Source organism: Aulostomus chinensis, chromosome 10, assembly GCF_037954235.1.
Source record: "Aulostomus chinensis isolate RoL2024-O1b breed Wild chromosome 10, RoL_Achi_v1.0, whole genome shotgun sequence".
Classification (NCBI taxonomy): Eukaryota; Metazoa; Chordata; class Actinopteri; order Syngnathiformes; family Aulostomidae; genus Aulostomus; species Aulostomus chinensis.
The window spans coordinates 5,577,982-5,594,950 of NC_141329.1; the positions used below are offsets into that span (position 1 = coordinate 5,577,982).

Below are 16,969 nucleotides of genomic sequence, written 5' to 3' on the forward strand. Positions count from 1 at the left end.
TGAACTGGGCTGCACAGTGGTGCAGTGGTCAGCACTGTCGCCTCACAGCAAGAAGGTTCTTGGTTCGAGTCCCGGCTCGGGCACAGGATCTTTCTGTGTGAGTCTGCATGTTCTCCCTGTTCCTGTGTGGATTCTCTCTGGTACTCCAGCTTCCTCCCACAGTCCAAACACATGCAAATGTGGATGAGGCTGATTGATACTCTAAATTGACCGTAGGTGTGACTGTGAGTGTGAATGGTTGTCTGTCTAAATGTGTTGGCCCTGAGATGGACTGGGGACCTGTCCAGGGTGAACCCCGCCTCTCGCTCAAAAGCTGCTGGGATAGGCTGCAGCCCTCCGTAACCCTTAACAGGATAAGCAGAACAAAATGGATGGATGGATGGGAAAATGACAGCTGAGTTAAATTGAACCAAGTGATATCAAATCAAGATCTTTTCAAATCCATAGAAATCCCAATGTTGTTGAGCTTGAGCCAGGTCCTCGGGGCCACACTGGGGTTTAGGTAAGTATACAGACACTGGCTTACTGGTGAAGTTGGATTATATTCTGTTGAGCCAGAGTTTCCCAGGCTGCTCTTTTTGGGAGGTCAGCATTTGAGTTAAATATCCCTGTCTTGGAGGTCTTTGTCACCTTGAGCAGTTTCAAATTAGCAAAACGAGTGCTGCACCAACACGTCGCACACATGAAGATCCATGGTGGATGGTGGAACAAAGAGACTCAGTCCTCCTCAGACTATCAGCCAATCACTGAAGATCAGCTTTCTACACAATATGAGGGGAGTTAAAAAACAAATACACCTCCGACCCTGCAGCAAGAAAACCAATGATTGGTTATTATACCACTGACAGAGAGAAATATCTGAGCTGCTGTGACCTCACACACAGGGTCCTGACACTTGGCCTGTTGGGTGGTGTGACCCCGAACACAATGAACCATCAGATACACTTTGCAATTCAATAGCTTCTACCTGCAAAGCTGCCTTTATCCGCCGTGGCATTGATCCTTAGCCCCATGAAGTGGGCAGCTCCCTCAATTACTAGGTGCTCCAGTGGGTGAAGCACAGTGTATTGTCACACAATTTCTTTGAGTCATGATCCTGTTTTTAAGTGCTGAGTAAGAATACAGTTTGCTTGTAATTACCGTAGGACAATAAAGACTAACTAGAGAAGAAACCATCTTGTTGTACCGTGAGGGGCCTAAAAATGTTACATATTGATGACATATTAATCCTACAACTATTACACAAAATTAAAAAAATGTTAACTAACGCTTGGAGAGTAACAATGGAGTTGTTTCTAGTGGATCAGAACTCATCAGGAGATATTCAGGATTGATTAAAGTCTCCCCTCTGGTATGTTGTCATCTCTTGATTGATGATGACTGATTGAAAACTTATTTGACTGTCACTAATATTTCCCCAGTAAAAGCAATGTAAAGCGTTTACAGTGGTTTTGGGTCATGCATCCCACATCTGATCAAATGTCAGGAGAGTGTGTGTGTGTGTGTGTGTGTGTGTGTGCGAGTGTGTGAGTGTGAGGTCACAGCAGATCTGACAATTGTATATTTTTCTCTCTCACAGCTTCGATCACTCTCAACTCTCCTGCTGGTGGGTCGAAGGGTCCAGCTGTTCCTGTGCTTGGAATATTTTCTAGATTGGCTCGATTCAGATTTGGTGTCAGCATTTGAACTGCTCTGTTTGTGTGTCTGTACACTGTTGTTCGACCTCTAACATCTCATGATAGCTAGTCATTACTCTTTGACTGTGAAGGCAAGAAGACTGATTATAAATTGATTCATGTGGTGCAGAAAGAAAGGTGGAAACGTAGGTTTCACTGAGAGAGTCATGAATCAATTACCAGCTAGTTCCTTAATAACATGTATTTTGTGTTGTGCATTGTAAATGAATTGATAATATCTTTGCACCTGCGCGGCTGGTATCCGCCACCCTCCACCACCCACAGCTGTATTCTCTCACCATTGATTCTGCTCTTTCATGAGAGACGAGGGGATTTATAAGTATTGATGGAATGGCGACTAAATGCCTGAATGGTCTCGCGGTGGCTCTTTGAACGTATGTGACAGGAGAAAAGGGTGCTCATTCAAGCGGGAGTAGCATGTGCATGCATTTGTGTATTGTGTGGAGAAAGAAATAGAGCTTGAAAGCACAAACGCACACTCACACATGCAGTCCTTGCTTCCAGCTGGAGTGAATTAGTTTGCCTTCTTCAATCTTAAATCTTGCAGTGAGTGAGCAGAGAGGAGGCAGCAGGGTCAGACTGGAGTCACACAGGCTTCCCTCAGAGACACAAGCACCATTTTTAGTAGCCTCAGGTTTGCTGGTGTGTCAGAGAAAAGACCACAGGAATAGATTTTGTTTCAGATGTGGGATGGAGACAAGAGTGCTCTGGGCGAAAGGTTTGAGAGTGCTCCTGAGGTGAGAGATGAGATACAGTTCAAGCTTGATGTCAGGGATAAGAGTGAAGTCGGTTCTTCACATTCCATTTTTTGTTCTGTTGATAATGCATTCATGTTTTTATAGTTAAGACATTTTTGAATGAATCAGTATATCATGTTGAATTAAACACAGCAGATGAGACCAAACCTGATTGTTGCACTTTATATCAAATGCTGATTGGAAAGCTATAACAGTAGTTAAAGTGGTAGGAGTTATCGCTTGTGTGTCTGCTGCTGAGAGCTGCACAGTCTCCACACACACACACACACACACACACACACACACACACACCCTGGGGAACACTGTTCATCACATTCATTCATTAACTGGAAGAACTTACCACAGTTCAGTCTGAAATCTCACACTTGAAATATTTATTACCAAAACAGAACATCGGTCCCCTCAGTTATTGAGCAGCGATGAACAAATACCTCCCGCCGGATGCTGGGGCTGAATAACAGCTGAGTGCAGAACGAGAGGTGGGAAATAACTACAGATGAAACGAGTCACCAAACTGAGTTATTGGAGAGTGTCGCATGTCAAGTTACATGCAGCTGTGCAGTGGAGAAGGAATATCAATATTGGATTATAAAGTGGCAATAAATAGACAAATGAGCAAATTTAATGAACAAATTTGAAACTTCCTGCCAAAAAACATTACTGGCACATTGGGTGCAATATTCTCAGAATAAAAAATAAAAACATTAGTAGGCTGGGAGCTGGAATTGTTTAAGTTGTGTATTTTTTTTTTTTTAACTCAAATCAAAGTGAGAATTGAGTGCACAACTGGATGAAGATTCCGGTCATGTGTTCCTGATGTGTTTTCTTGATTCAGCAAGAATTCATACAGAAGAGAAAAATTATTCTTGAATTTAAGACATGTGGTATCTGACTAATAACTAATAACTGACACAAAAAAAATTGCACTTTTTGGGCTCCAAGTATCACTTCAGTTAAACAAAAAAATAAAAATGATTCCAACACAGATGCAGTGATATGAAGTTGCAACATGAAGCTTTTTCCCAACAGCTGTTTTTCATGTCATCGGAGGGTAAACATTCATTATGGTTCCATTCTGTTTAGTGTGTCACTACCATTTCAGTGAGCCAGCATGCACAATCCCAAGTCCTTGGCCCACCTAAATGGAACAGGGCCAAACTGGCTCCACTGAAAAGGTTCTATTGATTTACTGAGGCGTCAAAGACCAGACTTTGTTATTTCTGTCTGGCAGGCTAGAAAATATATTCAAAGGGGTTGGTTTTTTTTTTCCTTTTTTGGTTGTTTTTGTTTTTTTCTGTACTTCTAAGCGAGTGGGATGATACTTTGATATAGCTGGCAGTTTGGAGTCAGCAAAGAGGCGGCTGACGTTGCCTTGAGTGAAGCTTTCCTTTTTCAGTCCGAGCTTTGAGCTTCACGTCTGAGTCGCTGCAACAAACTGGACTGCAAAGACTGGATTTGACATGCAACTTCTACAGCTCAGTTACCAGTCAAACTTTCTTCCAGATTTTTGACTTTATTTTTCAGTGATCCATAATGGTAACATTTCGCCCTTTTGCATTACCGTGTGAACTTCTTCTAGCTTCTATTAGGATGAAATTGGGTAAGGTGAGTGTTATTAATCAAAATGTCAGATGGACAAACTCCAGAACACACTTCTCTCTACTAAAATTAGCGCGGCACCAGTGGTCGATCATCATTCATCCATCCAGGAGTCTGCTACTCTGATCAGCCTTCAACTTTGTCTTTTCCATGCCAAGATTTTTTTTTCCTTAAAAGTAAAAGAGTTTGCTCAAAAACATCAGCTGCTTGGAGTGTTTTTGATGTCTGTGCATGCGTGTGTTTGCACATGTGTGTCATCAGCCATCGCTTTTGTTTATTTTTCCCCTGCTTTGAAACATGCTCTGTGCAGGCTGTGTGATTAGAAAGTCACGCCACATTTGACACAATCAAAACACACACATGCGCACACACCCACACACACACGAACACACACACGCTCACGCACACTGGTTAGATATGTAATACCTACACAATCCAATTAGAAATCTTAGCACATGTTGGCTTGTTCAGATTACACACACATTGTGAGTTTGAGCTTGTGATTTTTGAATGAGTGTGTGTTTGTGTGTGTGTGTGTGTGTGTGTGTGTGTGTGTGTGTGTGTTTCTGTGCTGAAAAATGAGCAGGTGTATGTGTAAAAGAAGCAGGTCTTGTGGTGAAAGTTTACTATGGAGATCTGTAGCTCCTTCCAGACGACTGTGAAAATTGAGTTTGGGGAAAGAGCTTTGGGAAGCTTGGGTTTTTCAGGGAAATCTGTCAAGTAGGAATCAGATCAGATAAAAAAAAGATATCGAGATAAAAAGAAAGGCAGCATTTCTTTTCATGAGCTGACTGTGGAACACTGCACTTACTTCACGCAGATGCTTGGCATGTATGGCTTTTGGTCAAAGCACAGCTGAGCCTTTACTTATGATGAAATAAAAAGTACAATATTTGAGGTTAAACAAAGGCCTAATAGCTGTTGAATGATAATTGATTTTTAATTTGTTATGGCTTTTTCAATTCAAAATTCCAAGAAGCTGCATGTTAACCATTTAGCTCCAACACACATTCACTGCCGCTTGTTTAAGAGTCACAAAATTTGGTCTGCTTATTGACAGGGGTTGTGCGTGCATGGACACAATATGAATTTACCTTTTTCATTCATGACATGATAAGGCATTTCTTTTGGAAGTGTCTTAACATGAAATACCTGATTCAGCAAAGCAAAGCATGGTTTTGATGTGTGTGTGTGTGTGTGTGTGTGTGTGTGTGTGTGTTTGTGTGTGTTTAGATGTTTGATTCTCACACACACACACACACACACACACACACACACACACACACACACACACAGGTTTGCATTAATACAGCTGGCTGGATGTAGATGCCCCAGTTACATATGGTAAATAGGGCAGCGGTGATGACCAAGTTGTACATATGTGTATCTTAAGGCTGTTTGTTCTGCACGTGTAAATAATCAGTGAGCAAATGTCACTTCTCAGAAACTGGTGTGTGTGTGTGTGTGTGTGTGTGTGTGTGTGTGTGTGTGTGTGTGTGTGTGTGTGTGTGTGTGTGTGTGTGTGTGTGTGTGTGTGTGTGTGTGGTACCGCAGGCAGAACATTAGCATCAGTTGCAAGGGCATGTTGTGACGAGAACGTGGGTGAGGGCAACAGTGGAATAAGTTCAGTGTCCTTGTAGAGACCGAAGAGAGAAAGAGGGAAGCAGTTGGGGGGTGAATGAGAAATTAGATAAAAGAGTGGCGTTAGAACATAATAACTTCACCAGATCTTCACCAGATAACTGTTGAAAGAAGACGTTACATCTGGTTAAAACCGCACTTACCTCCATGCAAAAGCAATTTAGAGAAAGTGATCACATTCTCAAAGCAAATGGTCACTAATGTTCATAACAGGTAGGCAGCTCTGTCCCAGGGCAGAACAATGACTTCTACAATCGTGTTTTTGTGTCAAAACTACATTTTCAGCCCTCAAATAGAGACTCTCATACTGATGATGCGCCTGGTCATGCAGGAGGGAAATGAAGAGAGAAAGTTTTGGACATGAGATGAAAAAAAACCAAACAGAAATTGATGAGGAATTTATAGGTGAAGGGAGTAGATGAAGGAATCTCAACTACTTTGTCTCCAATTTTTCATTTCCTGCATGTTGTAAATGTCATGGGTTGCTGATTGTTCTGGATCTCTTGAGCAACTATCAGCTGTCCCGCTGTCTGTCAGCACACCTAACAAACTCTAACTACCAGCTGTCTCTTTGTGTCCCTGGCAGCTCTCTGGGCAACTTTTAGCCACAAGATACAAACCAACGGGATTATTAAGCGAGGCAAAACAGCAGGATGTGGAAATTAGATGATGACGATTGAATAAAATAGGAATTAATTAATCAGAATTTGCATGTTGGAGTGTGTTGGTTTTTTTTGGGGGGAGGGGGGTATAGACCAAATGGTAGAAAAATACATACATGAAATTTAAAAGTAGTCAAAATCTGCATCAGTCCAGAATACTAGACCTTTTTCTTGCTCCTGCTCCAGTCACCTCTGACCAATAAACAGAGTGAAAGTTCTTGTGTGGTTTGTAATCATGTATTTTGATTGTTGTGGGTTTTTGCAATGTCTGCAAATCTATCATCAGTTCAGAGCAGACAGGTAATGCTCTAATTCCACTGGTAATGTTTCGATCACCCCGTTTAGTCAGCGTCATGTGTGAAGTAGTTTGGATGGTCCTTGAGAAAGTTGCATGCAGCAACACTGCAGGCCAAGAAAACAAACATGTTCCCAGCAGGCTTTCTGTTCTGAACTGTACTGCTTGATTAGATTAAAGTACGATTCAAACGAATCACATGAAGAGAACAACCGGGGGAAAGAAAAGCCCAGAGAAAGAATGAGGGCACCTTCTCCCTTGACTCATTGCTAGTGACAGACAGCGGAAGCTGCACATTCAAACACTTCATCAACACAGAAACATACTAACCCAGGAAACTGGTCAGTGATTGTTAAGTGCTACAGGAACAGTCATGGCTGCACAAAATCCATTCACCTTTAGGCAATGACATACATAGCACACACAGGATTAACGTCAGAGCAATGTCAGACATGCCACAGTGGATTAGACCTCATTGTGATTCATTGACACAGACAGAAATCAACCGGTGAGATGAAGGGTTGAGCTCAGCCTCAAATACTTGCATAACATAAATGTTGGCAGGATGTTGCAGTGTTCTTTTGACATTCATTAATTCAGAATTTGTCTGGAGTAAAAGAACTTGACTTACATCTCTTGCTGTTTTGTTGCACTAAAGCTGACCCTCCAAATCAGTAGGGGGCAGCATATTATCTGAAAGTTGCAATGAAGGAAACAAGGAAATGCTAAATTCTTTAACATGAGCTAAGGATGAAACAATTTTGCATAGATTTAGATTCCAACGCTTTCTTATGATCACAGTCTTTGGATAGAGGCTGGGAGAATGAGGTTGCTGAGTTTCCTCTGTGAGTAGCTGGTCTGGGCTGCCGCTCCCTTTGCGATGTTACATTATGAAACATCGCAGCTCAAGTGTTGTCCCAGTTTTCCAACTTCGAGTACAGGTCAGACCTGTGGCACAGGAAAAGCTTTTCTGTGATAGAGTCCCACTATCAGGTATTACTCCACAGCAGCAGGGACACTGGAAAACTGTAGACCATTGAGAGGGCCATTTCACACCAAAAATAAAGAGGTACAAATATTGAGAATCATGACTACAAATACAATTTATCGATGGGCATTAATTTAGTGGACAGAGCTACATCACCTCTATGCCTCGGCTCACTGAAAACACGCTGGCCCACACCTGCTGCTGGTAAGACCCTTACTATGTATCACTACCTCACGCGCTTCAATACGTGTGATTTCTTGAGGTCCAAAGCAGAATCATGCCACCGTTGCTAGCTTAATGGGGGTAAAATGATCCCTTTGGAAATTATTCCTTCAATAAATGTTATACAACTGTAACTAAAATCCATACCTCAAGTTCTTTTCTCCCTTCCCAGATTAGTCCAGTAGTCACTGTTGATCTCATTTCAGTCGAGTCAAGAAAGATGCACAAGTTTCATCACATGTAGAGTTTCTCATCTCATCATGCTCTCGCTGCTGCTGGTAGCTTCTGTTATCAGCCACAGCGACAGCTTAAGGACTCAACCACATGGACCCTGGAGCTACAACAATGAGCCGCAAGAAGCTAAAAGCCAACATTGGACTCTGATGGATTGATTTAGACTCGTGTGCCACTGTGCATCTTTTTGTAATATTTACCCATGAAATTCAGATATATGTTTTCCTGATGTTCATGTCTATTCAGGGCAACTCACACTTATTTTGTGTGGTTCTGTTTCCCATCGCTTCTGCATGAATATTTTATTGGTGAGTTTATACAGCATGACAACACTTATACAGTTTAGACTATATAGCCTAACATTATTGGGCAGGGAGTGAACAGCTGGGTCTTACCCCCACCACACGCGCACGCACGCACGCACACACACACACACACACACACATTCGAGACTGTAAGCATTACTACATGCTGATCCACAAATAAAATGTCACATCCACAGCTGCATGCTTAATACAAACACAAGCACACAAGTGATTTGTTTTGACAGTATGAGTGTCCTGTGGGAGTGCACTATTGTGCATCACCCCAAAAATAAACACTCACTCTAGGGTAGATGACAAAGGGCACAGGGGCATCACACACAAACACAAGCATTCTAATACACAGTCATACTAACTCACACTGTTGAACACACACATATAGACTCACACAGGGTGAAAAGGTGTGTGGCAGTGTGCATGAAGGAAGTGTGTTAGGCAAGTGTGTGCTTTCCATTGAATTTAGATGGTGTGTTTAAAAGAATTAGTAAGAGTGCAGCAAATTAATTAAAAAAAAAGTTAGGAGTCAATAAAATAAACCAATTACACTAAAAATGTGACCTACAGGTGCATATGACAGCACTCCGTCACCGTGGTGGGTAAATACACTGTCACTGCGATGGTAGAGGACACCTGAAGCAGTTACACCGTCATATCAGTGGCCTTGGTTCTGCCTCTCTTTCTGACCCTGGAGGCGCAGGAGCCCTGTTCCCACTGGCCAAAAAAACACCTGCTTCCACCTGGGTCACCTTTAAATAAATACAGGTATTTATTAGCTGGGGTCTGATCGCCATTCGTTGGGAACTCAAATCCAGGGTTTGCATGGTCATTATCAGCCAGATTCCTCTGCTTTCATTCCAGACACACAGACAACGAGCTGGTGGAGGTCCCCTATCAAATACGTATAAGGAAAAATGAAAGCGTGTCCTTTCCACTGGTAATCTCCACGACTTTTTGTCATCTCAGCCCCAAATTCAACCCATCCGTATTGGAGCAGCAGCACTCGAACATTGTTCAGACAACACTGAGCTTGAAAAACTGACTGGAGCTGAAACTACATCTCTGCCTCTGTCCTCCATACTGCTTTTACTACAGCTACCAAAGACTGTATACAACCCCAAGATGCTGCACTCTGATGTTATTTTGACATCATCAATCAATTTTTTCTGGTGGGATGGCTGAGTTTCTGATGTTGAATGTAACATACCAGGAAAAAAAAAAACCATGAAGGCAACTCTTCATGGATAGATGAGGGAAGGGATCAATCGGCTTTTAGTAGCAGTTTTATCCAGGTCTGAAAAACCTGGATACATGTGGGCTGTGCTGTTGGAAATGAGGTGGAGAATTCGCCAGCACTCTGGGAGGTTATAGAGCTTTCATGGAGTTGAGAAATACTCACAGGGATTCGAGTATTTATGTCCCCCAAACATGCAGCCGGTTTTTATCTCTGAGCAGTAACCCCCATGCATGACCTCTCCATTCAGTGTCTCCCATCAGGATGGCCCCCACTTAAGAGAAGCTCCTTTCTCTCTTAAAATGATCCTCAGAAGAAGCAACTCCAAGACGCAACGCGAGGACAACTCTGTCCTCGTGTTAACCTGTGCTTTTAAAAAAAACGATCTTGCCGTGTGTCAGCGTGAAGTCGGTGCAGTCTCCAGACTAAATACTCATAGCCATGAACTTATCAGCTCTTCATGTAATATAAATCTTGCTATTATGTCTTGAGAGGATGAAAAGATGATCACTGGCCTTTTTTCCATTTAGGTCGAAGGTCTTAAAAACATGAATAAAATTAGACAGTTTGCTTCAAGCTGAAAACATTCTGTAGCCACACAAAATACCTTCGTCTTCTTCTTTCTGACCACTTAAGGTTGAAAAACTCTCCAAACATTCAAACATCAATAAATTCCCATCCCTTCCTTCTCCTGTGTGTGTTTGAATGCGCGTACAGACACACGCTCTTACACACACATCCACAGTGAGGTTTGTTGTTGCAGCTGAAGGAGGAAAATGAATACAACAAGTTCACAAAGGTGAAATGTCAAGCAGGCCGGGGGAATGTTTACTGTTCAAGTGTATTTAAACCTTGTGTTTGTGCGCTTGTAGTTGCACAAGCATGAATATCCATCACCGTTACATTACATATTTGTGTTTGTGTTTACGCATCTGTGAGGATGTTGATGTCAGCATGCGCCTGTGGAGAGGATGAGATGAAGAGGAGGAAACCATGAAAAGATGAAGGAGGAACATTCCAACCCGCTGTGTTCACTTTAATCTGGTTATGATTTATTCATCTCGTGTTATCTCTCTTATCTGTTAAATTTATGTTTCCATCAAACTATCTATGAACAATATTAATATGCAGCACTCTCAGATTACACTGCTGTCAGAGGAGGAAATAAATCAGGCATGTTGGAAGAAGGGTTGAATTCTAAAGAGATGCGTCATTTTGGCACACTGAGGAAGTATTTTTACACTGTACATGGCTGCTAATGCTTCCACGATGTTCACACTTTGATGATCCATTAGTGTGTAATGTTATCAAGATGCATGTGACAGTTCTTGGGATTATAAATACCAAAGCTTCAGCTACGAATACCATATTTTTTCATGACTTAGTATTATAATTATTTTCATGATGATTCATAAACCCACACTGAGTGATTATAGATCAGAGGCAATAGGGTGAGTTTAAAACAGTGTTTAAAAGTTGAAAAATATAAATAATACGCTAAACACCTACAAATTTGGTCCAATCAACGGGGTTTGGGCTTTTTTTTTTATGTGCTCTTTTATACAGATTCAAAACCATGTTGACTTAACAGGGTTTAAGCAAGGACCAGGAAAAGTTCTACAGGCGCTGCCATTTTTGGTAGAGTGTCATGAGAACTGAGGCAACGGGAGACAGAAGAGATGAATAGACAGAACTGTGGTTGTTGAAGGAGACGGGTGACTTGTTTGCAGGAGGTTGGAGTAGCTGGTGATTGACAGCAGGTGAGGGTGCTGTGGTCTTTCTCCTGCACGGAGTGAATAAAACCTCACTTGGAGAGGTAAAGGGAGGGCAAAGAACAACTGTAGATCGTGCAAACCATTCATATTTTTGAAGCAACTTGCCTCAAGAAACTGGATGCGACCATCTCCAGTTCCACAAAGAAGGTGGAGGAGAATGTGGGTGATTCTACTCCCAGGAAAGGTAGGTGGTCACAGATCTGAGTTTTTTTAGTGTTTATTGTAAGCTCAAATAATTTGAAATGAGGAGTGTAAGGAAGTGTATCAACATGAGTGGCAGGGTCTGGATCTGTTTATCCTTACATATTTTGAATGAGAATATGTTTGGATATTAGGTATTATCTGATTAAATATTTATGATGTGGATTTTTGTTTTGATCCTGGGTAGAACAGACATTTGAAATGCTCAGTGTTTTCTCTGTGTGCTTATCTCTTATATGCCACCCAAAAACAGGATAATACTCATTCATAGTGAGATTCCCTCCCCAATCTCACGACTAAATTCCTGAAATTCCACGTTTCCTCCTCACTGACATGCATTTCTTGATCGCCCCGGCACATAGCGCTCTCAAATAGATTTCCTTTTACCTTGTTCCACGCTCCCCCGCGGGTCTTAACCTGTGTCTTCACTCTCAGTCATCAAATATAGATAAATTGAATAATACAGGGTAACTCTCAAAGACACACAGAAAGTTTGGTTCAATAAAAACACCTTGTCAGTCATCAAACACCAAACTAAGTTAAAGCAACTCCCAGCACAACCTGTCGGCTGTCTGCTGTTATTACTGCAGGGGCCAGGACGTATTACTCATACAGTTGCTCACACTTTGCACAGACATACACAATTGAAGCTCTCCGTATTCAATACAATTTTTTTTATGTATAACCACTTTATAAAAAAACTTGCAGTCACAGCTCTGCCGTGGTCATGGATTCTTTGAGCTCCTCCACAATGGCCCTCAAGTTATAAAGGCGGAGCATCAGTGGGTCTTGCCGAGCAATTAATGCCTCCAGGGCAGGGTCCGTAGGCGTCACCTGTCAGAAGGAGATGAAAGAAGACACTTAGCACACTGAAGGATGAACAGTTAAAAACACAACTGCAGACACAGAATTCTACTGGGTCGATGCAACTGGCTTCAGTCCTGAGATGTGTTTGGTCATATGAGAAATTGATCATGAAACTAATGAATTAATTATTACAATCTAATTCAATTTTTGGGGGGGCGGATCAACCTATCAGCTCAGTCTCAAAAAAGTTGAAACTTCTGAATAGCCACAACTTCCTCCCGGGAATGAGCCAAAAAAATTATTTCACCAAAAAATTCAGTACAAATGCATGAGTCATTATATCTCAGATGAGTGGAGGATGGAAGCTATCAGAGGAAATTAAGAAGATACCACAACTAAGAAGGTGAGAACAAGAAGGAAAATCAAGGAGTGGTCAAAAGCTGGGACTTACATTAACATCATGATGGCTGCTGACTGATGGAGCCAGGCTTGGCTCAGTTGGAGACAGGGGTGGGTTGGCTGGCTCGATTTCATGGGTCTCCTCCTCGGTGTTCACTGTGTTGTCCTGTTTTTGACCCAAAATAGTGAAATTCAGCTGTGAGATGATGAACGCACATTGTGACTGTGTGAAAGAGGTAGGAAAGTAGGGAGAGGTCCGTGTCAGAATCGAGTGTTTCTATAAATCACTCAGACAGATGAGTGGAGGATGGATGCTTCCACAGAAAATTAAGAAGATACCACAACTAAGAAGGTGAGAACAAGAAGGAAAGTCAGGGAGTGGTCAAGAGCTGGGACTTACATTAACATCATGATGGCTGCTGACTGATGGAGCCAGGCTTGGCTCAGTTTGAGACATGGGTGGGTTGGCTGGCTCGATTTCATGGGTCTCCTCCTCGGTGTTCACTGTGTTGTCCTGTTTTTGACCCAAAATAGTGAAATTCAGCTGTGAGATGATGAACGCACATTGTGACTGTGTGAAAGAGGTAGGAAAGTAGGGAGAGGTCCGTGTCAGAATCGAGCGTTTCTGTAAATCACTCAGACAGATGAGTGGAGGATGGATGCTTCCAGAAAATTAAGAAGATACCAGAATTAAGAAGGTGAGAACAAGAAGGAAAATCAAGGAGTGGTCAAAAGCTGGGACTTACATTAACATCATGATGGCTGCTGACTGATGGAGCCAGGCTTGGCTCAGTTGGAGACATGGGCAGGTTGGCTGGCTCGCTTTCAAGTGTCCACTGTTCCTCGATCACCTTATATTCCTGTTTTTGACCATAAAAAAGTAAAATTCAGCTGTGATGATGAATGCACGTTGTGGGTGTGTTTAAGGGGTTGGAAAGTAAGGAGAGATCATGGGATGAAGGATGGATGCAAAAAGCGAAATGCAGGAACAGACAAAATCTGAGAGGGTGAGAACAAAGAGGAAACTCAGGATGTTGTCTAAAGCTGTGACTTACATCCACATCCTTGTTGGGAGGGACGCAGCAAAAAAAATGTGCAGCTTTGTGGATCAGGGAATCCCAAATGTTGAAGACGTTCATTCTTGCTGTGAGGATTTATCACCAATCAAATGAAATGTCCCTCTTTCCTTCTCAAAACCAGCGTTGTTTCAGATGTCTGGTTCTGGTAACTGCACCTTGTATGGACCGTGTATTCACATATAGTGACCTGACGCAACGTCATGACATGTCCTCACAGTCATCTTTGGAATTCTGACCTCCATGCCAGAATGAGTTCAAATCTGAGCTTTAAAGTTCTTGCTTTGAACTCGAACGCTGATCCCGGAATGAGTAAGACTTTGATCTTGAAGGTTCTTTCTTTGAATTCAGACTCTGATCTCAGAATGAGTTTGATTTCGATGGTCTTGCTTTCGAACTCAGAATGAGTTGGAAAATGTGTTGTGATGAAATGCAAAGTAATATCACACCATGATCTTTTGCCAACCACATGCAGCATTACTATACTTCCTCTTCAATATAGTATGACACACACACACACACACACACACACACACACACACACACACACACACACACAGCAGGTAGTGTGTGCAGTTCTAATTAGGTGGATGTTTACTGTAATAATGGATTCCTCTCATAATTTATGCGGAATGATTAGATTACAGAGCAATTGGATTGGTCTAAATTAGTATCTAATGAGAGCATGGTAATGTAGTTAAAGGATGTTCTGGGAAGTGAGAGGGCAGAGCATGTCCCTAAATCACACAAACTCAGTAGACACACACACACACACACGCACACACACACACACACACACACACAGTCACACAGAGTTAGTTTCAATTCAACTTTTCAAATTACTAACGAAACTCTGTTACCCATGAGTCATTACACCCAAGGCTGCTTCCTGTATCAGCTCTGATTAGTCAACATGATACAGGACAGCGGCGTCAACAATTAACAGAGCAGCAATCCCACGCAAAAATGGGGTTTAATGGTGCAAAACCCTTTCAATATTGCTATGAATTTTATGTGCAAAGAATTGTAAAAGCCACTTAAGTTGCAGACTGGTTTGTAAAGCTTCTGAGAGAGAAAAATTCATTTGGTAATGTCAGTAAATCAATTACGTCATCACAAAATTAAGCTGTAAAGATTAAAAAGGTCTATTTGCCCCATTTGGGTGGTGACATGTTACTGGATACAGGAACTGTAATAATATGGACCAAACCTCATTAGAAATAATTTATACTACTCCATTGCTGCCTAAGAATCATGTATTATGTAACACATTACTCCAAACAATGGTGCTGAGTAAACAGACATGATCATAAACATGTATTCTGTCCTTAACTCTTTTGAAAATTATTGGCTGGCGTTGTTTCGCTGATACTAACGTTCTGCTTGTAATTTGTTAATCTGGGTTATCACATAAATTCTAAGCTTTCTTGAAAAAGTTCTGCTACACTTCTGCATTTCTAGTAATCCTGCAGCTAAAATGCTTGGTTAAAGATGGTTTACACTCATCTGAGATCAACCAGGACTTCATTAAGACCTTTGGGGAATAAAAAAAACCAAAAACATTCATGCTGGTGGTTTGTAGAATACGCAATATTTGCATCCTCCGTTGAGATACATGGAAGTAAAATCTCAATTAATTCACTTGAAAGGGCTACACTAATGACTAAATACAGGGCACGTGTTGATGGGAGATGGAACTTGTAAAAACACACACTTGCTGATTCTCTCAAAGGGCATCGTACTCACATGGCCTCGCGAGGCTGCCTGTATGATCTTTTAATTTGCATGGATCAACACTAATCCCCGATCCTGCTCATCTCTCTTCCACTCGGGTGACCCTGATGGAAAATATCAGAGCAAGGCAGGATATGTGGATTATTGCTCGTTTGAGATCTGGTGTTGCATTTTGTGTATGTTTTTATGTCACACAATGAGAATTACTTGAGAATTCTTAGACTGCTACAACTCACATTACAAGACATGAGTCTTTTTTTTATTTTAGGCTTTATTATGATGGGTAAATGAGGGTGATGTAAGAAAATCTTCAATAAATATTTAACACCAAAGCAAGCAAATCCATAGTGTATATGAAATCAAACATTATATAATGTGTTGCAGGAGAAAATAAGATTATGGGAGAGGGAGACATTGTCTGAATGTGATTTTAGCATCCAATTAAAGGGATGGGAGAAAATAGAACACCAGCAACAAGCTGCAGCCTGTGAAGCTGATAAGCGGAGGATTTGGCTCGGAGGATGGAGTGATGGATGAGAGGCAGGTGCAGATGCAGTGATTCATAACCGAGGGCCACGCCCCCTAACTGAACTTCTGCTATGAAATATGCAGATGCATCCATTGTAAAGGGTGTGCAGATGCATGAGTGACCAGGTTTTGTGTGTGTATGTGTGTGTGTGTGTGTGTGTGTGTGTTGATAGCCAGAGACAGTTTATCACCAACAACAACCACAAGGAAAATAAAGCTCTGTCCTTGCTTCATATATCTTCATATACACATTTACAACTGACACATTTATCTGATGGAAGATGTAAGACGACCTCGACGCCTTCAGGTTTAGAAAAATGTCTCTATATGTTCTTGAAGCCACTCATGCTGCGTCTCTACCTGAGTAGCAGTATTCCTGGGAATTTGTAGTTACTATTAGAATTAAACTGGCCCTGTCACAGCCCAGATATTTTAAGAAGGCTAAAGTTTTATACATCAAATTGATTGAAATGAAGGAATTTTTGGTTTTCCATAAATTTAAACACAATAGGCAAAGTAGAAAATACTTTCAACATCAAAATGTAGAGAGATACAATCAGAATACATCATTGTACCATTATAGTACGATCACATGATGTTTTATCATTTGATTCGAGGAAAAAATAGCGATAGGGTGGCACGGTGGTGCAGTGGTCAGCACTGTCCCCTTACAGAATGAAGGTTCTGTGCTCGAGGGTCTTTCTGTGTGGAGTCCCCATGTTCTCCCTGTTCCTGTGTGGGTTCTCTCTGGTACTCCAGCTTCCTCCCGCAGTCCAAAGACATCAAGAGGGGACGAGGC

At 41.7% G+C, this 16,969-nt stretch overlaps 1 protein-coding gene across 2 annotated transcripts; it reads right to left on the bottom strand.

Annotated features, from left to right (window-relative positions):
• Window positions 1–12,285: 12,285 nt before the first annotated feature.
• On the bottom strand, window positions 12,286–14,074 carry LOC147254163 (uncharacterized). Of its 2 annotated transcripts, XM_086215088.1 has the most exons (5): window positions 13,888–14,073; window positions 13,579–13,692; window positions 13,233–13,346; window positions 12,885–12,998; window positions 12,286–12,460 (listed from the first exon to the last, which is right to left on the bottom strand). In XM_086215088.1, exons 1-5 carry the CDS (start codon window positions 13,969–13,971, stop codon window positions 12,335–12,337), a joined length of 552 nt encoding a protein of 183 aa, XP_086071214.1. In that variant the 5' UTR covers window positions 13,972–14,073; the 3' UTR covers window positions 12,286–12,334. The 2 variants fall into 2 exon arrangements, with proteins under 2 accessions (XP_086071214.1, XP_086071215.1); XM_086215089.1 differs by lacking the exon at window positions 12,885–12,998 and having other exon boundaries at window positions 13,888–14,074.
• Between the last annotated feature and the right edge of the window lie 2,895 nt (window positions 14,075–16,969).